Source organism: Bacillus rossius, chromosome 3, assembly GCF_032445375.1.
Source record: "Bacillus rossius redtenbacheri isolate Brsri chromosome 3, Brsri_v3, whole genome shotgun sequence".
NCBI classification, from domain to species: domain Eukaryota; kingdom Metazoa; phylum Arthropoda; class Insecta; order Phasmatodea; family Bacillidae; genus Bacillus; species Bacillus rossius.
In genome coordinates this window covers 10851778-10877369 of record NC_086332.1, presented here as the reverse complement: position 1 = coordinate 10877369, position 25592 = coordinate 10851778, and the positions used below count along the sequence as shown (strand labels likewise).

At 37.0% G+C, this 25592-nt stretch overlaps 1 protein-coding gene across 2 annotated transcripts; it reads right to left on the bottom strand.

Moving 5' to 3' along the window:
* Nucleotides 1-155: 155 nt before the first annotated feature.
* Nucleotides 156-21127, bottom strand: LOC134530207 (PC-esterase domain-containing protein 1A-like). Of its 2 annotated transcripts, XM_063364871.1 has the most exons (10): nucleotides 20777-21118; nucleotides 15390-15469; nucleotides 15205-15291; nucleotides 14996-15056; nucleotides 13711-13853; nucleotides 11320-11470; nucleotides 6961-7088; nucleotides 5147-5220; nucleotides 2994-3242; nucleotides 156-561 (listed from the first exon to the last, which is right to left on the bottom strand). In XM_063364871.1, exons 5-10 carry the CDS (start codon nucleotides 13737-13739, stop codon nucleotides 323-325), a joined length of 870 nt encoding a protein of 289 aa, XP_063220941.1. In that variant the 5' UTR covers nucleotides 13740-13853; nucleotides 14996-15056; nucleotides 15205-15291; nucleotides 15390-15469; nucleotides 20777-21118; the 3' UTR covers nucleotides 156-322. The 2 variants fall into 2 exon arrangements, with proteins under 2 accessions (XP_063220941.1, XP_063220942.1); XM_063364872.1 differs by lacking the exon at nucleotides 14996-15056 and having other exon boundaries at nucleotides 20777-21127.
* Between the last annotated feature and the right edge of the window lie 4465 nt (nucleotides 21128-25592).

Genomic DNA, 25592 nt, shown 5'->3' with positions numbered 1-25592 from the left:
TAATTAATATTCTCTAATTAAAAATTTTATTACTAGCAATTTCATAACAACAATTTGATTTTTTAACACCGATGAGTTTTTCTTATTGAGGAGTTAAATGATAATGCAAGAAGACCCTAAGTACATAATTATCTACACTTAAGTACAAAAACATATTTTATAAATAATTTGTTTAATAATATTTAGGACATTACAGCACAGAGAAATAAGAATAACAACGATTGTTGAGTTAAAGATAAATAACTATAAAAACAGAGGGAAAAAAACAGATGCCAGGAAAAGCAAAACACCCAACAAGTATCATCTTGAACATTGCAGGCACTCAATAGTGCTCCCACTCAAATTGCTCCAGCTCCGACGACGTGTAGCTCTCCGCAGGCCGCCCCATTTGACTGACGTGATGTGGCATCCTCTGGTGGGTGAAGAAATCATGCACCTGCTGGTCGAACAGCATCAAGTCAGCAGCGGCGGCCGGATCACCAAAGGGGTGAGGGGTGTGCGAGGCGTTAATCCAAGGATCCACAAGCAGTGCCTGACACTGCTGCCGCTTCATGTTCGGTCCTGCATTTTCACAAGAAACACGCATTAGAATACATTAAAAAAATTATTACACACATGTTACAAAATTTAATTTGGAAACTTCTCTCTACGATCCCTTAGATTTAAATGAGTAAATTCATGTACAATCAAAAACATCCCATACACCAACAAACGGTAGTTTGTGTCCTACAATACTGGAAAACCTGCAACGAAAAATATTTTTAAAAAAATGTGAGCGAGTATTTCACTACTTGCCAGTGATGGTAAATATATCTAACCTCGGTAATGAGTAAATTCATGTCTTATGTTGCAAATTAACTTATAATACGAAACTCAACAAAATTTCACATTGAATTCAATAAAATAATGCTGAATGTTATAAATATAAAACAGCTGTGATTTCAGCTACATTTCTTTACACGAATCACACATAGTTTCCGCACCCACCGCTAACATTCGCTGCCGAAGCAGTCACATTGACTATTGAATCATTCGATTTGCAGAGTAAAAGGTTAAACTAGATACCGTAATGAAACTGCTCTGATACAAGCAAGAAAGACTTGAAAAAATTGTGAACCCTGTCTTTGGACCCGATTTTCAAAATGAAATTTTATTAAATACTACCCCTTTTGTTAAAATTCATTAAACTGTTAATAATTTGCCCGCTACAGATGGCAGCACCACGGGTACACATTTACGTTTCAATTGACTTTTGTTCCATTCACAAAATTACAACTACAAAATTCCGTGTACCAAGAGCTAAGATGTTTACATATCAAAAAAAAAATAACAACACACTATAAAACACCAAAAATACTTTGACACTCCAACGTGCAAAGTTGAGCTCCTTACTTGAGCCATAAATGGTCTTTATAATGGGGGTGTAAAGTCATTCAGTTGATTATATATATATATATATATATATATATATATATATATATATATATATATATATATATATATAAAACACACACACACACACATAGTTATTTTATATAAAACCATCAATGTTTAAAATACACTATTACTGCACCTTTATATAACTCGAACATATCCCAAACACCAAAAAAAAAAACTTTTAAGTGCTGCTCTTATTTTCATTCTAGGGAAACACTGGGAAAATTTTACCACTTTTCAAATTAAAACTATAATTCATTTTAACATGATGGTAGGTACTGTTGTTTTCTCTTTAAAAAAAAAAAGTAACAGTGTTTATTAAGGTACACATTTTACAAGTTACACTTCTATAGCCCGAGACTTTCACAGCCGGCAGCACGGTCGTTACACATTTCCGTTCCATGTGACTTCCGTTCCATTCCTGAAATTACTCCTACCAAATGCTGTGTACCGAGAGCTAAGCTGTTTACACATCAAAAATTGATTACATGTCTTAACATTCAACTATTATATCTGAAGCTAGACCTCTCGGGACAGGGCTGAGCTGCAACCTTCATGGAAGCAGGTGTGCCAAAAGAAAATCGGTGCAAAGATTGCCAAACAATAACAAAATTGCGTAGAGCAGTAGACCTCCCACAACAGAAAAAATATCACTGTTCTAAGAAACACGCCAACTTTCTAACCCAACCCCATGACTTCTGAGGAGTTTATAGAAGTCTGTGATGCGGTGGTTCAAGAGGGTAATATGGCATATTTTCTGAGGGGGAGGAAGCAGATTGTAAATCTGTAAAACTATTGCACATCGCATGTAACACAAGCCCATGTTCATGTTGTACGTTGCTTCTGGACTTTCTGTCAGATGGAAGTGCAGACATTCTGGGTGTGACTTTCTATACTGTCCGAAACAAACCACTTGGTATATAACACCTATCAACATTAGTTGCCACTTCACTTTTCACTGGAATGACACACACCACCACAGCTGACATTCAGAAAAGCTTGACTGTATACAGAACTTCAGAAAAAAATAAATGACGATCTGCTCGTAAGTTTCATGTAGTGATACAAGCTCAAAACTTGAATTTTCCCCCATCAAGATGTTCGGCATGAACAGTATGGATAACGATTAGTATCACCTGTCTGTCCAAGTACATACTCAGTATGTGACGTAATGATAGTACATATAATTGTAAAGTGGCAGTTCTCCAAACCTAAAGGTTGGTTTTTTGCATTACAATACTTTAGCCACACATCGCTTTTACTGGACTTTTCATGCAACACAAATGCATCTGTATGAATCCCTTTAGGCATTGCATTATCTCCCACTGAGGTCTGTATATCATACAAATAACAAACACTTAAGAAGATACAAGCCATAAAAAAATACTAACACGCACCATTATCATTTCACATATTTCAGAAAAGATATAAGTGCCATGACATGAGTAGGCAAAACTGTAAGTCAATGGGCACCATTTATAATAACTGCAATAGCTGTGTTAATAAATTGTAATTTTCGTGATTTTTGTGATGGTAGTAACAGTAACAATACATACGATTCGAAGCTTTTCTTTTACGGGCCGGCTTCTTTTGCATCCCAACAGCTGGTCTCGTCGCAACATGAACTTGCGACTTTCTCCCAGACACTACCCCGTCTGGTTCTTTACTGGTCTTGCTAAATGCGTCAAGAGCTGGTGGCAGCTCTGGCAATTGGATGTCTGACATCTCTTCGTTATCCAAGCGGAGTGCTTCGTCGAGCAGAGAGTTGACCACATTGCCTGGCAATGGGTGATGCCAAGACAGAGCTGCACATAACACAATGAATAACACATATCAGTTCAGCCACTTGCCATACTGATATCAAGTAACATCCAATCTCTGTCATACAGCTATTATAGTAGGTCTAAACTAAGATATAGAAATATAACTCATACAAAAGGAATTAATTAGCAATGAACTGTCACCAGTCCAACCCTTATGCACGTACAGCAACTGAGGCTTCTGAATAAAACTGTTTTTTTCTTTTAATTTCTGCATCAGTATCTAACCACCGGTATATTTTTTTTTCAAAAGAAAGATATTAGTAAAGCCTATAATTACCTTTTTTTATTGGCTTTTAATCTGTAACACATAACTATTTAATTTTCAAGGTTTTTTATTTAATTATTATTATTTAATTTTTTGTTCTTAAAAATTCCAACAAGCAGTTTAATCCACATGATATATCAATGTACTAAAGTATGTCTTACTATTTAAAAGGACTCCTTGGATTACCAGCCTACTTCATCTTATTTAAATAGTACATATTACATACCTTGCAAAACTGCATTATATCATTATATAGTTATATACATGTCACTGCAACAGTGTTATAATTGCGTAGCAAATTATGTGGGCAGCCCTAGTAAGATTAGTCGGGAATGCACACTATTTTTTGAGAACACTATCGAAGGGCATGCAATATATTGCTGGAGGCCGATAAAACTTAGTTTGGACACTGCTCAAAGCAAAAGATTTGGTATGTTCGGTATTTCTGCTAGTGTGTGATGAACTTTTCATGAGACTTAGCCTTTGGCATAGTATAAGCTGTTGGCTCGCTTGTATGTTACAGGAGAGTTCATGGTTAAATTGGGCTGAGCATACCTCGTTACTGTACTGTGTTACAGCTTTTGGCTTTTATCTAGTACAGGCCTTTGAAACAAAGTTTAAGCAATTAATTTTTTCCAACTCAGGGATAATAGGTGTTAGCAAATGTTTGCTGTAAAAAGAGAGATCAGGTGACAGAGACTGTGCTTTAAAATAAACACTTCATGTCTGAATAACCTCGTGCAGAACGCGATTCAAGTAGAGGGAGTAAGTGTCTTCTGGACTATTTTACCATTATCAAGATTTTTGTCTAGCCTATCTTTTTTTTTACATTTTAATATGTATTGAGTTGGGTATACGATTGTTATGGCAATTTTTCATTATGTATTCTGAGAGGACTGACAATGGAAAAGTAATGATATTTCCTTTTGTGAATTAATTTATTTCAAAACTATAATGTTTGCAATTTAAATTTTTGTAATGATCTTTGCCAAGTGGTATTGCCAAGCAATCAACTTAGTAACATTATTTCTTAGTGTCCTTGTGACACCTTTTGGGGTTTTTCAGTTTCGTGAATTATTTCTTTCTTTCAGCTAATATTAAGGAGAGCATTGTTCAATTTATGTTGTATATAGTCATTTTAAGTGTGAGGGATGCCACTGTGGTACAAGTGAAATTTTTTTTATTGCATTTACCAAATACATTTAGTTTCGCTGAATCATGTGTTTACTTTTGGATATTTTTATGCTCATCTTTTATAATATCCCTATGTACTTTTGCCCTACTCCCGGGTGGGTGGTAGTAGGTTTGCCACGCCTCTCCCGCAAAGAGAGGGGTTACACTTCCATTACAGCCTACAGAATGGCAAAGTTTCTATTTCTTCCCTCACTTTCACACAATTTAGGTGAAACCAATAGTTCAAAAACATAAGTGTTATCTTAACTAGAGAGTATTTACCTATATAAAATAAAATTAAATGTCCAAGAAACAAAACTGAATTTATAATATAAAGAGAAATACAGAAATTTTATCAACTTCAACCATACACCAGGCAGAATTTTAAGTTCGTAACACAAAAATTAACATTTTACATTTCGGTTTTATCTATTGAATACGCACTCACCAGTGTGTGTAAGAACCAAGTTTGTCATGAACCGAACTGCCTCTGGTAGCCAGTGTATGCCGTCTTTGGCTCGCCTGCAACAAAACAAAGCTGTCAAATACTTGTCATACGGAAATAGCAAAAGGCAATACTTTAAATCATAAATACAGTCAGCACTCTTTAAGGGCCCGCCTACAAGCAAACTCACACTGTGTGTAGGGCTTCAGAAAAAAAACCACACTATTTAAAACCTGCATAAAAATAATCTGAGTTGGGGTCTGTTTACAAAAAGCATTTCAAAATACTATCGAGAGCGGATGAAAAGATTTGTTTCCGTATTTAATTTGAGCTGTAGTTTTAAAATATTAAAAATGACTAAACCGCATGATTTCAGAGTAATGTTTAGGAATGAAACATCAGGATTTCTTGAAAGCTTAAGGAACTTGCATTACACCTTCATCCTGATTTCCCCACCATACGTTATGGTCACCACTCATTATGCACAAGAAGACTGCAAGCAAGTTCAGAGCCTTGTGCTTAGAGGTGACAATACTCTAGAAGCACCAGCTACATTTACGGTTCCATCTCACTAGCAAAAATTCACCCCTGACTAGGTGGGCCCTTTAATGCGGCATTAATAGATTCTGTAGAGTTCAAATTTTGTACAGATAGCTCTGTTGACATTCATGCTTTCTGGAGGATTTGGGCTTTTTATTTTATCTAGTTGACTAAGATATCAGAAACATTTTCAAACAGTTACACTCATGTATAATTTTTATTTTCCCATAGCAGCTTATTACAACTTGTTTTAGTAATCATTGAAAAGTGTATTATTGATATTTTGTGGTCCAATAAAAACTACATTGATCTTTCAACGAACTGGGAAAATCAGTAATCAAAATCAGCTGATGTCAAAAGTTAAATGTATGAACAGCACAGAAAATTACATGAAAGGAATTAATCAGAACAATAGCACAGACAATTATTACAGTTTAGTGTCATAGTTGGGTTTCTCAATATGCCGCTGTGTTGTTCAAGATTGTTGTTCGTCTATATTTAATATTTCGGTTGCGACTGTCTCGTCAACATCAACCCACTGAGTTGGTCTATAATGTGACTTGTTCTAATATCTTCCACGGAAGTCTCTGCTTTATCCATACATTTAACTTATGACATCAAATTATTTTAGATTGTTTCTGTGTGTTTATGTACTTACCTTACTTGGTCCATTCTTCAGGTTTCTCTACGACATTCAGCGCTAACAAGCTATAGAGTAGGTCCAAAAAAAATGGTTTAAATCAACCTACCCCACTGCAAGGATCATTCAAGGAACACAGAAATAGAATAACTGTACCATTTACTTGTGGACTAAATTAAATAACCTACACAATAAAACCATTTGAGGTAGGTCAATCATAAAATGTTGGCTTATTTTTCAGAAGAACTTGGGTTTTAAACCCAATCCATCTGATTTCGGTTTCCCATGTTTTGCTGAAATCACTCCAGGCAATGTTGGGATGGCTCCCAACTGTAGGCAGTTTAAAGTCACATAGATCCCAAGGCACAAATGAACATAGTTGTTATTACAAAGGCCCCGCCAATTGCAAACAAACACAATTTATTAACTAACTCTTTGCGAAAACTGGGTGCTCACTTGTGCTCTTTCATATTGGTCGCTACTGTTTTTCACCATTGCAAACTTTTATTTCACTATTAAAACACAATAATGAAAAGCAATAGTAGTTTAACAAGACACAGCACTTAACATATGATGATACATACTACTAATTAAACAATAGCCACTAATTTGCAAAGTGAACATGAAACTAACAAACCTGAAAATCTGCATGGTGAAGTAGTAATGCAGATCTAGAACATCATACCCATGATTTGCCACAACATCCCTCGCATACATGTTGGCTTCCATTACCTCGAACCGTAGCGTATGTTTAAGGAACTCCACCTAAATTTCGTAACATATATATTTATAAAATGAAATTTTAGAAAAATGCATGCAGTATATAATTTGTAATTTATGACTTTTTTTGATATACAGGATGTATCAAAATTCATGTTACAAGGCTTGAGGGTAGAACACTCTTATTATTTGCAACCATTTTTGACAATAAACATGTTGCCGGAAACGCGTAGTTAAGCCCCTGTAGCCCCAGAAAGAGTCAGCGTAGGCAACCCGTTGGGCTTTGTGCGAGACAGACGATGCTGTGGTGAATTACGTGTTTACGATGCCGGGCAGCGCTCGAGAGGACTGTATGATGTTGAATGCTGACCCCCGCCCCTTTTTACTTTCGTTGGTGGCGCCCTCACCTCTTTTCTTCCGTTCGTGCCATGCCATAGCACTGCACAGCGTGACATCGCAGTGTGTTTTGATATCACTGGTGGTCTGTCGTTGACTGTTCTGTCGTACAAGCAAACTCGTGGTGTCATTTCTTTCGCTGTGGTTCTGAAAAGGGCGACGTTTTAGTGGAGCTCAATGGAGTACACGTTTAGTGAGTACACAGACATGCTGCTTGTTTACGGGGAAGCTAGACAAAATGGACGAGCCGCCCGTCGCCTGAACGAAGAACGATATCCGGGTCGTAGGATTCCAGCTCACACCATGTTTGCAAGACTTACTCAGCGAATGCCTGATACTGGTACATGTGCCGTCACAAGACCAAATGCTGGTGCTCCACGCAGGGTTCGTACTCCCAGTTTTGAAGATGTACTTCAGAGATTTGAGGAGAGTCCGGATACAAGCACAAGGGCAGAAGGTTCCGATACGGACGCTGACAAAATGGCTGTTTGGCGAGTTCTTCATGAGCAACTCTTGTACCCGTACCACCTTCAAAAAGTGCAACACATGGGTCCGGCGGACTATCCTCTTCGAAGAGTATTGAGGAACCCCGAGTTAGCAGTTTTATTCAGCGATGAAGCCAAGTTCACTCAAGACGCTATTCTCAATTCGCACAACAGTCATGTTTGGAATGATGTCAATCCGCATGCAACGTGTGTTACAGCTCGCCAGGAACGTATTTTAGTTAATGTGTGGGCCGGTATTGTTGACGGCGTACTCATCGGGCCTTTTTTTCTTCCGCCACGACTTACCGGCGCCGGATACCTCCACTTCCTTCAGAACGAACTACCAGGTCTTCTTGAAGAGGTTCCATTGCATGTCCGACGTGTGATGTGGTACCAACATGACGGGGCACCACCTCATTTTTCCCTGCAAGTGCGAGAGTATTTAAACCGAACATTTCCCGTCACGTGAAAACGTATGCAACAATTTCAATGTTGTGAAACAAAGCCGAAGCTGTGATTGATTTCAGAGTTAAATTTAAATCTGTGCCATGATAAAAAGTTTATTTCTCTACTCGAACGCCTGCACATCCACAACATAACATTCTACAACGGGTTGCCTACGCTGACTCTTTCTGGGGCTACAGGGGCTTAACTACGTGTTTCCGGCAACATGTTTATTGGCAAAAATGGTTACAAATAATAAGAGCTTTCTACCCTCAAGCGTTGTAACATGAATTTTGATACACCCTGTATAAACCTCTAATAAATTACTCTTGATAATCACATCAACTCTTATGTGAATCTCAAATAGTCATACAGCAATTTGGTTTGTAGGTACTTCTTTTACGGTGGTACAAGAGGTATCATTCATAAACTGGTGTGCTTCGAGTACATTAACTTTGTAACCAAACTGCATTTTAGTGCATTTTTCATACACAACAGTTAAGTTTCCAGGTAAACCGAAACACAAATAATCCAGGGATAGTTGCTCCGGTAGAGAAACTAATATACTGAAAAAGTGAAATTCTTTCTTTCAATGTCTTAAAAAATCTTTGATGCTTGTCAAATTTTTTTTTATTATTATACAGAACTAAGTCTTAAAAATACAAAGGAACCTGCTTGACTATTTCCAGTCCCTTCACAAATGAATTCAACGAAACTTCCATTTTTTCAAGTACTGTAAAAAATTACCAAAATAAACGAGAACATAAGACGTAAGAAAAAAAACTGTAGGGGTTGAAATTACATAGCTCTTCACAGCGGCTACAATATGGGACCTCAAAGATTTAGTGGGCAGCAAACAACTTAGGCACAGACTGAGAGCTCACCAAATGAGTCGTGCCAGGGGTTGGAACTGAACCCGCTACCCTCGCCATACAAGAGTGATGCTTCAGCGATCACGGCCACAACGCAGCATGTCCACGAGAAACTTCTACATGTGTAGATAAAGGTTTGTCACATTTGACTAACAAATGCACCACCTCAAAAAAGTTTTCCTTCGTGATATAAAAAAAAAAAAACATTACGGCATAAAAAAAAATCCCACTGATGGAACCCTGAGGAGGGTCCAAAAGGCCCGAGGGGCAGAAGGAATGAAACCCCCTCCTCCTGACCGCAACTCACATTGGATTAGCAGGGGCGCAAACCTGTACAATTCGCAAAGGAGCCCACACGAGTTTTGGGCGTGGGTTTTAACCGACACAAGCCATCTCTGGATACAGTGCTTGTATGTTGAACACAGCCCGTGTGTTGGCCTATAGGGATGCAATAAGCAGAAAACCTAAAAAAATATACAGAAATTTTTCCATAAAACATAGTTTTGACGTTTACGTTTATCAGCCCCATTTTACAGTCACAATTTTGCAAGGGTAAGCGCGCCCCTTCAGTGAGGGGCTTCTTAATTTCTGGGGGAAGGCTTGGAACCTCTTGGCAGTTCCCCCCCCCCCCTCCCTTTCCACCCTGGATCTATGCCCATGAGCATACTTTTTCTGGGAATGAGACACGACACAGTAGAAGCAATATACCTAAATGTACAATGAGCACTGAAAGACGTATTCCCCACTTTTGTTTTAAAGAGAATAAGTATTTGTGTTTTTATAGCACATCTTAAGCCACAAAGAAAACAAGATGACAGGAGCCAGAAAAACAAAATGCTCTGAACACCTTAGTGCTCGTAACTTACTAATGCAGCCAGAGGTTGGATGCCACCGTATCACTAAACGACAATCCTCGCCATACAAGCGCGACAACTTTGTATCCAAACCCACAAACAAGGACCATTTTTTTTTCATTTATAGCACACCAATCAGATATATGCATAAACAGGTTAGTACATGGGATCAACTTTCAACTGTATATTCCCGGCAAATGCTGCAAAAAAATTCAACTTGCATACCTTACACTTGTTCCAAACAATATATTATTAGATATTAGAAAAGAAAACATTTAGGAAGGATTTAAAAGTGTGCCGCCGTAACACTTCAGTACCAATGTTTGACATTGCCCAAATAACACACAGTAATGCAACGAGAAACGTGGCGGATGTTGCCGTGGATTGTGGGTTTTCTCAAGGTAATCCCGTTTCCCCCATCAATTCATTCCGTCGCTGCTACATCTCCCATCTCATTTCATGCATTCTTCAGGCTGGCCGGAACGGGGAACTAAATTTTGATGACCACAGTAATGGTAATTCCAAAATTGAAGCTGGATCCAAAACCAGTTGTGTACCAATTCAGTGCTCATTCAAGAGTCATTAGAGGGGCTGGGATTGATCCCGTGAACCCTGTCATGTGAGTGAGATGCACTAGTGATCACAACTTACGACCCCCAATTCAATCATGATTCTTACCTTTTTATATTAGCAAAAATCAGGGAGTTTTGAACCGGCCCTTTAAGAATATTGATGTCCAATTATATCTGATTATGAATAGACTTATTTTTTACTCATAGTTTACTGTAAGTGAAACTATTATTACTGTTCAGAAAAAAATCAGCTGCTTCACCAATGGCCAACGCAGGCCCAAAGATTATTTGAGGAGCTGAATTCCATTTTAAACTCTCAAAAAGTGCATGTGCAGAACATTGCTTTGCTGACAGAGTCCAAAACGAAATTTAAACAACACACAACGCAATGGGTTTTTAATTATATGAGACTTAAATAACATGTTTATTAATGAGTTTTATAAAATCCAAGGTGAAATTTACAGACATTTAAGCCCGTGAAGCAATAAAAATTTAATTAAGGACTTTTTAAATTTGGGAGGGCTACGAACCCTCTCAATACAATTTTTTGTAACATGATGGTGGATGTTTAAATTTCTCTCCTGTATATAAAAACAAATAAGTGAACTATAAAGACACAAAGTAAAAATACAAAACACAATGAACATACTTGCCTGTTTTATAAGGAAACCACCATAACAATTTTGAGAAATGGGCAATGCAGTTGTCCAAATAAAGAGTGTTTCTTGTGGCAAGTTCTGGTTTAAAAACTTCATCAATTTCAAGAGATTATCTTTATACGCACATACACCATTTGGACCCCATCTAAAACACAAAAAAAAAAGTTTAAAACTGTGATTTAGATGACAAAGTGGAATGAAGAAAAGAGTTAATGGTGACTCTATTTTTGGTATAGAATAACTTGAAAATCAAAACTTTTCCACCCATTATAAGGGCATACTTGCAAACAAAAAATTATAAATGATGAAGAAATTTGAAAGAAAAATAACATACTTATGTATACACATAAATATTATTAAATGGAAATTAAAAGAGTACTAGATTAATAATAAGTTGTACAAACACTACTGTAACAACTACAACATTATGAACATATAATACAATACAGAGTATATATAAAAATATAAGCCTCATACCTTCAAACTGATGTTTCCTAAGGAATGCATTGCAAACAATTATTAAACAGCATTAATACCTAGCCAAAATTTGCACATTGACTTATACACATTCTAAATCATAATTCTGGCTTGATAAAAATGTGGTCTACACAAACAAAATTTTTTGGAGTGTGCCCAAAATAAATTTTAATTTAATAATTACTCATAAATGACTAATACTTGAAAAAAAATTTAAACATGGCTAAACTGACACAGAATAAAGCAAGGTATTATTGCATTTATTTACTTTAATGATAACAGTTTTAGTACATCATTAACATAATGAACAATATACCTAACAGTTTTGGGCAATTCCTATAGAAAGTTTGGAGTCATTAGGGTATGGTTCAGACCCTTGTGTGCATGATTGCAATGTTTTGCGACTTACGTCAGTCTTACGACTGAATCTTTCTGGTGATGCAAATAGTATGTCACTCCAAAACACTTTTATTTAGAATCAACTCACTCAAACATAGATATTGGTTGGTCATGTTACACACAAATGTAACAAAATGATAGCAAATTCATTATGCATGTAAAAAAATATTTTCAAAAAAGTGTAGAAAAAAAGCATCCAACACAATTTATACTTAATGTTCCAATCAGACCACACACTATTTTACTTGCAGTAAAATGCTTAATCCTGCACATAACCAAGAAGTATGCTTGAAGTCTTTCCCTTCATCCGAAATTCAAAATGTCAATAAGACTGTCTTACACGCAGAGTTCATTATTTCATTTTCATTTCATTACTATTAATTAATGTAATCAAATATAAATTTATTCCTACATCTCTTGCATTATTTTTAGGCAAAAATTTTCTCACTTGACATTCCCTAAAAGTTATTTTCGAGTTGTGAAAGGCCACGCAAGTACCATAGTAACAAAATTTTTACAGCTATTTAGTAAATATCTGTTTATAAAATTTAAACTAAACATAAAATGCAAAAGTGATATTGTGATAATTTACAGAAAAAATCCTCAAATAATTGAAGTTTCTTTATTTGATCATGGTTCTGAGCAATTAATAAGGGTTTCTGTTTTCAAACAAGGAATCAATTTGATTCATTCAAAATCTTTTTCACTTAATCATGGTTTAGTCTAGTTTGATACATTAGAATCTTTTCTTAATATATAGAAACAGATCAATCTTACTTTCAATATAGTTGGTTATAAGGCTGAGTTCTCAAATTAATAAATGTTACTGGCTAAATCTTGCACACATGTTTATTAATGGGTTTTATAGGATCCATGATGAAATTTAAGAGCATTGTGGCAAAGATGTATCACAATATAATTTTTTTTTCACTAAAAGTGTTGAAACAAATAAAATTGTCATTATTTCAAGTGGTGTTAAAGCAATGTTCCAATGCACAGTGAATTAAATTAACCTAATGTATTTTTGTCACAGTATTAAGATACAAAATATTTAAGTAACATAACTTATGTTATTTTTATTAAATTTACTATTAAAAAATTACAATGTATTGTGTTACAATGTCCCAACAAAAACAGCACTGGCAAATTTAATATATACATATATATATATATATATATATATATATATATATATATATATATATAGTGCTATCTTAATATTAATAGTGGGTATTTTATAATTTTAAATTATAAATTAACATTCATTTCTGTAAATAAATTTGTAAAAAAAAAAACAGGTTTTAATATTCTGAAGTTTGTAATACAATAATAGATTGATTAACGTTTTTATTTCCAAATATGAGAGTTGAAATTGGAACTGCAATCTACAAATGTTTGGAAAGGGTCCAACACTAGTTGAGAACCCAACCTGATTGAAGTGAGTATGAGAACACAGTCAAATACAATAATTGTTCAAATAAGTATTGTTTAAGCTGTTTTCAGACGTACCTTGATAGATCCCACAAACATGAATTCATGACAATCACATCAGCTGGTGAGTCTTTCCCTTCTTTTATGGCTGTAACTACATCCTCGACAGTCTTACTGTACGAACGAGTGAGGAAATAAAACTCCAAGCTCACATTTTCAATCTAGAATAAACACACATTCAACAAAAAAATGTCTGACCAAACATATTTTAGTCACATCATATCAAAATAATTACTTCCTGCATACTTTTAAAAGTCTAACAAAAATTAATTTTATGTAATCCATCTAATAATATTGACACATTAAAAAACAGACATATAAAAGAATTTATTGTTACAATGACATGAAAATAAGGTACCTATATGGATGATTTTAGTGCGAATTATATTTCCAGATTTTTAAGAATTTATTACCAAGATACTTCTTGAAAGTTTACAATCTCATAGTATCGGAAATGAACTAATGTTCATTGCTTCTGGTAGTCCGAAAGTATTAAATATTTATATCTCTGGTATTTTTTTATGGCCCTAAGAAAAAAATCCATCATAACGGGACACCACATTTGTACTGAACTAAACAAAAATAAATTTTTATTTAATCATAATTAACTTTGAATTTCAAAGGTTGCAATGGAGCAAGGCATATTTTAAGGCAGACATTTCAAAAGCAAACAAAATACAGACAGAGATTAACACGTGATATTTGAAGAAAATACTATGTTTGCAACATTGAGTAATGGTACATCTTCGGCACACATTATGTCAGGTATGTTTACACCTCATAAAAGATGGTGTTAAAAACCTGAATATGTTTTTTTTTAAATATTTTTCTTCTAAAACGCCTAAGCCATGCATCGTGAGTGAGTATTTTATTATTTTACCGCCACCTTCAGGCATGTCACCAATCCCACTGCAGATTATACCTCCACCATCTCTAAGAGCACCACTACTTTCCTTTCATGCCCTTCACACACACACGTCCCAGCAACCCTAACAGCTGGCGGGAGTGGAACTAGTCATGTGCAAGGTAGGAGTGTGACTAAGCAAAAACTAACTTTCCAACCAGCCAACCCCACCACCAATGCAGCACAAACAACTGCTCTTGAGGCAGGACGAAAGAGAACAGGATAATGCATGCACCCTAAAGGATCAGATGCCATCTCCTGCCAATCACATGAGATCTGCCTCAGAAGTAAGCTGAAATTAAGAATGTTGAAATGAAGGAGCACGAAATGACAGCATCACACAAAAAAAAACCTAAACCATGGCAAAGCCTGCCGAACTATCGGTATGACAATACCTACCTGGAAGTTTCCAGGCTTAGCAGGGCCTGGGATTAACCGGGAATATCAGAAGTATGATAAACTGCGAGAAAAAAGTATATCAATTAAGTACAAGACTGACTGGAGTCCCAAGTTCAACTACCACATAAAATACTACAAAAAAAATTAAATTTTAAAACATAAAATGTCTATAACACAAAACACATAACACACGGGCCACCGTCTCTCACCTTAAACTGTCTGTGTTCTTGGAAACTCCTTCCGCGGGTGAGCGAGCTGCCTTCCAACAGTTTGTCCCCCTTAAATGATGGCTCCAACTGGGACAAAACATTACACACAATGTACTCACTCTTCATTTTTGCCATGTAAAAATTGCCAAAAATTGAATTGCAAACAATAACTACGAGTCACTTACCTTAGATTTGAGGTCACAAGATCGTAAGAATGAATTTGATTTAATCAAACAGACTAGGTCTTTGTAAATGGCTCTGATATCTGAAAAACGTATAAAATAAAACTTACTTTACAAATTTACAAAAATTACAAATTAGTTTTTAATACCTACATAATTTTAAAGATATTATTTTGACAATTTAAAACAGTACCAAACATAATAGCAAAAAAAAATTTGTATTTGTATCACTATTTATTTTGAACTTATTAAAGTTTAAAGTACTGTACCTATTTAAGTGTAATAAAAATACATAACTTACTTTAATAATGTTAAGTACCCAACTAATCAAGTATCCTCAATTTAAAAAAATAATATTAGGCCTACTTTACATAGAAAACAATTAAAAACTTTTTACTGTGACCTATGAAAATATGACAAAAAACGAATGGGAAACAAAACAAGTAGGCTAAAGTATTTTTAAACAATTATTCGTTATGATGTAGACTAAAACCTCAATACCCTGAAATAACGATGGAAGAGTCTGTCTAATTGACAATTTGTCCATGATATTAAGAGGAAATAGATAATGGGTGGATAATTAGCCATCAGACATAAGAATCTAGGACGTTACTGTCTGCACACGCAGAGGCTATACTTCTTATACGAGGTTCCCGCATTTAACATCTGCATTACTTTCTAGCACTGCCATGAAGGGGGAAAAGATAGAGAGACTGCCGGCCACTGATGGTGCGATACATTTCTATTGCTCGATGGTGCAGGGTTACTAATGGCAGCAACTGCGTACAATTTCATATACTTTCAAATACTTTGGTAAACGTACAAATACTTTCTCAACTCTAAACTCTCAACTCTCCGGTGTTAATATTAAAATTGTTACAATATGTATTGACATTTCCAATTGGGTTATTAATCATATTTGCAGCTATTATAAATCTTCTGATATTCTTAGATTACATTGAAGACCAGGAAAGACCAGGAAAGACACTAGTAAAAGTCTACTTTCAACCCATGATTACAAGTGTTTCAAATACGTATTTCCTATCCCTCTCATGTGTGAAGTTGCAATTTTGACACGCATGGCAGCTACGCCGCATTGTGTTTTAGAATTTAAAATGAAAACGGCAATCTCCATACATTATCATATTGCCATGATAATATATACCAAAGTACTTTACGTTTGCCCGGTACACACGCATACGGGAAACTGTAAATAATCATCGGGGGAGCAGTGCACCCTACAAGTCCAGATAGCCAACATAAAGTTGCACGCTAGGTTTAGCTGGCGACAAGCACAACAAATTGCAATGCAATTGTCTAGATCAGCCTTTATCAATCTGTGGGTAGCGACCCCGAGGGGGGTCGCGAAGCCTTACTCGGAAAAGAAAAAGGAAACACTATTTTATTACCTGAATCATAGTATTTTGCTGCTGACTAAGAGCTTTCAACTTTTGTTCAAAGAAATCCAACGGCTTATCAGCTTCTTTTTTATGCTTGGTTGTGAGATGCCGCATAAGCTTTGACGGTTTCATACTCTCACGTGATAAAACATCGCCGCAAATTACACATTGAGGTTTATTATTTATGACTGTGAACCCGTATTTCAAATAACCGTAATGTCTATTATTTTTTGGGTTTGTTTCACCACCACCGCTATTGACACTCGTACCAGATGTTGAAGGCTGTGATCTTTTGAGAAACTTATCCATTTTATAAACGCGCCGAGCAAGTGAAAAACAAAAGAATGACGTCCGTACTCATCTGTGACTACGCTTAACTGGGTGAGATGAGAGTTGAAACAAAAGAACATTGCGGGCGGCGGCGGGTGGCGCGTGCGGGTCGCTTCCTGTCGCCGCAATGACAATGCGGCGTGGCAACGTGGCTGTCGCCGACGCAGTTTGGCCCGCGCGAGTTGGCGTCCAAGTTAAGTCGCACGTAGCCTTACCAACTTACGTCGTACTTACTTTCAATACTCTCGCGGCTTCCTGCAGAGTGTAGATCCGAATAAGGGGGTCGCTGGAATTTTTCAACTTGTAAGGGGGTCGCCGGAATTTTTCAACTTGTAAAGGGGTCGCGAAATCAAAAAGATTGAAAAACACTGGTCTAGATCGCATTTAACATTAACTACCATCTTTAAGCATTAGGTGCAACTTTCCGAGTCCATTGACCATGGTGTGACCGCTTGCGGAATTTTTAATTTTATTGAATTTATACTTTACCAACCGTATTTATAATAGCACTCCAGTCTTTTTATTATTTTATTTCTATTATTTATTTGCATGCAAAATTAAAGTAAGTTATGTATCACATCAAGTAAGTAAGTATATAACTTCTAACGCGCATACATAAAAGCACGCAACCTTTTTTTTTCTTTTAACCCTGACTGACCACATTATTATATAGGTTTACAGTACAATGAATACTTGTATGACAAGTAGTATAGGACATGTCTTGCAATATTAGTAAAAGGAGGAAGAACAGATCAAAATGGGGTATACTTATAAACACATATTTTTAAACAAGTTATAGCGTAAGACTTTTTGAATATATTATTACAAAGAAATATTTTTCAATTAATTATATGATAGATGTTTTCAGAATTCCTGAAATAAGCATAGTATTACATGTATAATTAATTATGACCTATAAATCAACAACAACAATAATAAACACTGGAGCAGCCAGGGTGGCAGAGATTCTATCAGCTCACGTTACTAGAGCCGACCACTGAGAGAGAGCCCAAGTGAAAAGGGCTTTTTGCGATTCTACCTGCATACTTAACACTGTAGCTGTAGTTTAAGGACCCCGCCTATCCGGGCACACATACGGTGTGTAGAGCATCAGAAAAAACCACACTGTTTCAAAACCTAAGTTATCAGAGTAAGGACTGTTTATGGAAAAGCATTTAAGAATACACCAAGGGACGATAAGTAGTTCTGTTTGCGTATTTTGTTTTTTAAAATTAATTTTTATAAAAGTGAAATCGGATGAAACACGTGTTTTCATAATAATATTTAGGCACAAAACACCCGGCAGAGATTCTTGAAAGCACTCAAGGGGCTTATATTACACCTATATCTTCATTTCTCTCCCATATAAAGTTATGGTTACCACCCTATGCACGACGAGAAGACAGTGTTTTAGTTCAGGGCCTTGCGCTTAGGTGCTAGAAGCACCACCGAGCATCGCACTTATGATCCCCCCCCATCCCCCCCACCAACACAAATACACACCCCTAACTATATGGGAAACTCAGGCCTTTGAATTAACATTGACCAAGCGCAAATTACTCTTCTACAGCGCTCCTAGTAATTTTATTCTCAGTGAGGGAAAATTACTGAAATCACTGTTACATAAATATAAAATTAATTTAAATAGTTTTTAATTTCAAAATTTTCTAGTTTTTATTACTTTTTACAGTAAATGTTCCGCATCACGTATACAAGTTTATTCCATGATCCTGACGGCATGATCATGTATGCTGTTTTAATTTAGTATGTCGAAAGATCCTTACCAAACAAAAACTATAATATCACAATAAAATTTATTTCAGGTGTTGTGAATTGTTTTTACAATCATAATTCATTGTTATATCACATGTTTTTGTTATGTCCAGGATGTACTAAATTAAAACAGCAAGCATCATGTGGTAAAAAGTAAGAATGGCAGCTTTCCTGCAAAAAAAATATATGTATATCAGAATTTCTAAAGTGACACTTTTCAATACCATAGACCTTCTTATATATATCCTGAAAACAGCATTTTAATACTCCAAATGGTTTCTGAAAATTGCTTTTTTGAATTTATTTTTAAGTAAATATTAACGTAAGTATATTATTAAATCATGAACTAACTGCTAAGTGAGTAGATATTGGTAATGGAGTTCAAAAAGAATATTTTGCTTAGTTCACCTACTATTGTGATGTTTATTTTGAGACAGGAGATAAAGTTTCTTACATTTCCATTATTTGGAAACTGTTTGTCCATGAATTATTCTAATGTCATTATATCATTACCTCTATGTTAACTATATTTTATATGATTTGTGTAATGAGTGGTATTTTACTAAGAATGGAAACAGTTAAAATTAATGGTGTTTGTGTATTTGCAACTATAAATATAAAGATAATGAACTTATACATTTTTTGGTTCATGTTGTTTGGAATGTTTAGTCATTTCTTAATTTGATGAATTTGTGATGTTTGCATTCAAAGCACTGTTTTGATACATGTAGTGACAAACGGTTCGGATGGCGAACTAAATCGTAAAATTGAATTCTTCGTATCATGTTCATTTTCTACATTTTTATGGATTTTATCAGATTCGTTCCATTATATTTTCTGCAGTTTGAATAGATGGTATTTAGTGGAGCATATATGAGGTTGTGAGTCCTTACTCTGCTTGCTATAGTAACAATAATTTATGTTGTGATTTAATAGCAAAGCTCTGACTGTTTTACACAAGAGATTGGCCTGATTGTTGTCTCAGCGATACTGTTTCCTTAATACTACCTGCAACTTGATCCAGAAGTCCTTAGGAATACAGCATAACCAAGGCTGTTATCAAAAGGACTGGGATGTTTAATGTCAGAAAGTTGCTGCCAGAACCAAGACTCTTTTCCACCTCAATTTTTTTCCCATTTCAAGTGAATATTTTTCAATATTTTTCTATATTTACTTTAAATATAAAATAAATTAGGGTGGAAAACATATAAGGGTTGAAAACAGTTTGGCCTAGGCTGCAACATACAAACATTAAATGTCCCTGTATTTTTTTTAAACAGTTCCAACTATGCTATATTCCAAAAATCTCTGGAGGCCTACAGAATCAAGTTTCAGCTAGTATCAAGAAAACAGTAGGGCAGCAACAACAATTACACCCATCTTTTGTGAAAAACTGTCTCGGCTAAGCTATTAAACCACAACATAGTGACTACTGCATCATCGTACAGGCTACCTAACAAAACCTATATAGGTAAGTACGGTAGTTTTTTTTAGAAAACAGTAAGAATTTGGAAACACTGTTTTCTGGATACATAAAAAGCATATGTTGAGTGCAAAATAACATTGGGAATTATATATAAATGTACATATGTGGAAAACCCGCAAATCTTACAATTTATTCATCATGTACCACAGGATCAATTTATACAGGATATGCTATCATCATCAAGCGATGAACTTAGATACGTAATACGAACTTGCACCGTTTTTAAACCCATAATTTCCCTTCCAACACCGAGTTTTTCCGAATATAGTGGATACAAAAAATGTTATATTACATGACAAACAAGCAACATCAGTAGAACTATACAATATTTTAGGATTTTTTTTAAAGAAAAGTAAATTAAATGACGGCTGAAAATAACAGCGGTTCAGATTTTAACTTACTCGAATCACCTAAAAATAAAACGCGTTTCTTTTTAAGCATACTTCGTGCATCAGATAACGTAAATATATCAGCCATTTTCACATTTTCTCATTAAGTTAACAGGATAAATTACTTTCATAAATCCACGCTTTTTACATCATACTACCTAACCTAACCTATAACTTCTAATCTCAAACTAAACAATATAAATAAATTAGATGATAAAAACAAAAGTTGGTGTTTCCTCAAAGTCAGAACTACAGAAGAAACAGCATGCTAAAGAATCGTTGAAATTTCAAATTTCTGGTTCTGTCACAATTGCAAACTTTAGTTTCCAAAACACCTTCCACAATAATTGATCAAATAATGGTGAAGAGGTTCTGACATCATGACAAACCTAGACAAAAACGTCACTTACGCAACCTTTTATGTTGGACATGTTAGATTACGAGTTTCTATCACATATTTTGAATTTTTTGTCTATGTTTTGAATAAACAATAGGTTCTAAAATATTACGAAGAAATTAGTGAATCATAATCGTGTCCCAGAGAAAATGGAATTTGTATCTGTTTCCGTCACAACGAATATTTAAAATTGCGAAGAAAACATTAGTGGTGAAAAGATAAACTAATGTTGATATAATTTTATCTGTAAAAAGTGCCGTCACCCGCGGTCTCGTGATCGAGACCCGGGGCGGTCCTAGTGGTTTTAGTAGCTCTTAATGAAATCTCCGGCGGGCGCCAGGTTAATTTGAGTATTAACCGAGGTGGTCGTGGGTTTTTTGCCCCTGCATGTTCCACTAGGATCGGCGGCTGTTGATGGTGGAAGGGAGTCCCTGCTTTTAATACGCACTGGCCCTAAACAGTGTAGAGGACTGTTTCCTAACTGTTCAGGGGGCGTCTATGAAATAAAGAAAACGTTAATTAGGTGCTGGTTTTTAATCCCGCATCTCACAAAGTGTGGATGGGCACAAGTTATACAATTACACTGGACAAATACGCTGACACTACACACACTCGCACTGAATAATTAATTACGTGTTATGTTGCGGCACTTGCTAATAAGATCCCTACATGGGCTTGGGGGTCCTCGAAGAGTTTGAGTGGGTTAACGGCCACTCCCGTGATAAACTTGAACTAGCTTCGTGCCCGGGCATACCTGTGTGAGTCGCGGGCCCACAAAGTTAATATTAAGAGAAAAGTCTTTACGTTTGTAGCCGGCAGGCGTCTGCTCGAAGAATTAAATTAAGTTCTGTTCGCGGGAGTCGGCCCGGACCATAAGGTGACTGCGTCGCGAAACGTTGTTGCGCGACGAGCAAAAATTAACGCGGCCGGGTTAAGCCCTGCACCGGAAAAGGGCACGGGGGCACGCGGGGAGAGGAAAAAGAGGTTTTAATGAATTATAATATTTACCAGTATGAAGAAATCAGTAGCACAAAAGTTGAAGTCTCCCCGCGGGATCACGTGTCCGCCCCGGCCCGTGAGTAAAACTCTACTGCCGCTTTGTGCCGGCTTGGGGGGGGGGGGGGGGGGGGGAGCGTCATGACGCGCCGAACTTTCTAATGTGCTGTTATTCCAAATTTATAATTATAATTAGACATTATTAATTCTAGAACCCTCGTAACTTATTAATGACATCTGTCTGAATTAGTTGGCGGAAGGCCTATAATAATAATACATAATAAAATTGAGATTAATAATATTTGAAAATAGAAAGTCAAGCTGAAGACTGTCTGTCACTTGTTGACTACTCCAGTGGCTATTTGCAGGTGAAAACGGGGAGGTTAATTAGGTTGATTTATGCTGTTGTTAATTATTAGCGGAAGGCCGCAAGGGATGTTCCGAACGTTTATTAACTGCGGTTTCCCACGGGGAAAACCGCTGCACCCCTACAACGCATTTTCACACTTAAGGGAGCGTTCAAGTATTACGTAACGCAATTTTTTGATATTTTTGACCCCCCTCCACCCCATGTAACGTGCCATAATGTTTTTCTGTAAACCCCCCCCCCCCCCCACCTAGTAAAACGTTACGTAACCCCAAGTGACCATTTTTACCTAAAGTTACAATTATGTGGCGTAACGTACCGGAATAAGTCACTAAAATACCTTTGTTATTGTTTTAATCACTTTAATTTTATTTATTAACATTTGAAATGTCTTGTTTTTAAAAGCAAGCGCTTTCTAATGTTTTTTTGTCCTAATAAATTTTTACTACTCAATCATACATTTAGCAATCATACATTTAATTACGTTGTTTTCCTGACTTGGCCCTGTCCTTACACACTTTTTGCTTTATCCGCCATTTTTCTTCTCACGCATTCTCCTATTTTAGCGTTTTACTAATAAAGCTATTAAAATTAAATAACAAATTTTATTTCTAATAATTATTTTTACCTTTGGCAATGCAATTACAAACATAAAACTAACTGAAATAAAACATATTTGTCAAAATATAATCGTATTTAAGAATTCGATCGAACGAAAACGAAAAACATTTAAAATAAAATTAGCCATAATTAAAATAAGTAGATTGTAAAAAAAAAAAAAAAAAAAAACAATTCAATTTGAGTTTTACTGCTCCTCTGTCCATGGGCTTGCCAGCCACTCAGATTCTTTCATTACTGGCATCCGGAGAGCAGACGAAGAGGGTTCCGGAATTGTTAACCCGCTTGCATCAACTTCGTCATCGTCAAGCCAATCGGCATCCTCAGACGATGTTTCACAGCGACGCACAATGCAGAGAAGCTCATTTTCCCTTCTTGCAGCAAGTCGCTGTGGCCGTACTCGACTTTCATGAAGGTCTTGGGCAGTCTTGCCATGCATGAAACGATTGTGCATTTGCACACTCTTGTGGGATGTAAAATAAATCCCACAGGTTGAACATACTCGGTTCTTTAGGTCGGATTGTACCGATGAGCAAAATAAATCGTAAGGCATCTGCTAAACCCTTCTAGAGGAGGCGACAGATCAACAGACAACCTCACAAGAAGTGGCGAAAACTTGCATGATCCTTTGTCTATCTGACTAGGTACCACGAGCTTGTTTGTGGTTTGAAGGATTGGGCAGGGTGGCGGCAGGAAAGTTTCTGGAAAGACAGATTTTAATGCACTCCTCAAGCAGGAACAGCAGGATTCATCCGCGCATTTAATAACTTGCAAGAAATATTCCGCTTCACGGACGTGAGCGCTATACCACGCCATATTAGGTTATGCTGGATCCTGCAAGCTATCTTCAGGGTTTCTATATTCCGCCGAAACATCGTAGTTGTCAATTTTCATACAGTCGGCCAAGTGCTTGGAGCACATAAACGAAAAGGGTTGCCATCTTGGGAGAACAAAATACGAACAATTCAATCGGGAATCCCCCGTAAAAAATAAACGAAAAGGGTTGCAAACGTGGGAGATTTTAATTCACTAGTTTTTTTTATTAACCCTTCAGAACAATCGTCTTTCGTACCACAACATTACTGTTGTGATGAGAGAAAATCTCACACATAGAAAACCGTGTATTGTGAATATCAATACCTACTGCCGTCAGCCGCGGTCTCGTGTTTGAGTCCGGGCGCGAGTTCTAGCGAGTGGCTGGTCTGGTTAACGTTTTATTTTCCGGGAGGGCGCCAGGCTAGCTCGGTGTCTAACCAATGGGGGTTCGTGGTTCGTTGCCCCAGCGTGGTCCGCTAGAACCGTCGGCGGTATTGCTTGGGAATTTACGTTAAAGAAGAATGCGTGGGATTGCCGTAGTAGCGACGTGCCTTTATTCAAGGGATTGACGTCACACCATCCAATTACTGAGCACAGACATGCCCCTGAGGGCTACTTGTCCGTTGCGGGGTGCAGGCCGGTATATGTTCAATGTTTCGTGGCACTGGTTTCTCGGGTAACAGTATGCAGGCCAAGTACACTTGATGCAAGAGAGGCGCGCGCAGATGACGTGGCGCAAAGTTACATTAACAAAGTACCCTTAATGAAAATTAGGCGCGCACAAATGACGTGGCACACAGAGTTTGTGGGTGACTGGAGTCGGCCAGTCCCGTAAGCGATTGTTTCTACGCGGGTGCTGTGCCCACTGGGTGGTACACACCCCGCCACTAAACTTGGCGAAGTTTCCCTTGCGGGTTTGTGGTCCGCGCGAAGGCGCGTGGCCTTAAGAAAGTTCTGTGGTTTGCGGGAGACGGCCCGTGCCGTATGCTGAAGAACGACCCTGCGCACCAGGTGTGGTGCGGGGCGTCTTTACGTTTACACGGTCGGATTAGGTCCTGAACCGTAAAAAACGGACCGGGCATGCACGGAGAGGTGAATAGAAAAAGGTTTGGTTTATGCTAAATTACTATATTTACCGGACGTTACTTGCGATGAAGACAATGGTTGTGGTCTCTCCGTGGGACGTAGGTCCGTCCCGGTCCGCAAGTCGAGTAGAACTGCGGAACTGGCATGGCGTCCGGTGGCGCGTCGGCCTCTGCCGCGCCAAGCTTGACCTCATTACGTTAAAAACTAAATGACTGCGTCTGGAAGAGACTTTAAGGTCGCAAAATTCGTAATTAATTGTTTGAGGGGGAATGGGTGTGGTTCGTCTCTAGTCCACTCGGATTTAGTGTGCTTTATAATAATAATGTCTGGTTTGGCCGTTCGGCTCGGTGGCTCGCTCGACTCGGGTGGGCCACGGCCAGGGGTGCGTTCCGTTAGCGGGAGAGTATACTGGCGGTTGCAGGTCGGGCTTAGGGATGGTCGTCGGTCGGACGACGTCACTACATAATTTCTAATATGGCGATTGGAGTCTACGTTGACAACCGAAGTATAACGAAACCATCCGCATAGCGGTATTTTTTGTTTTAACT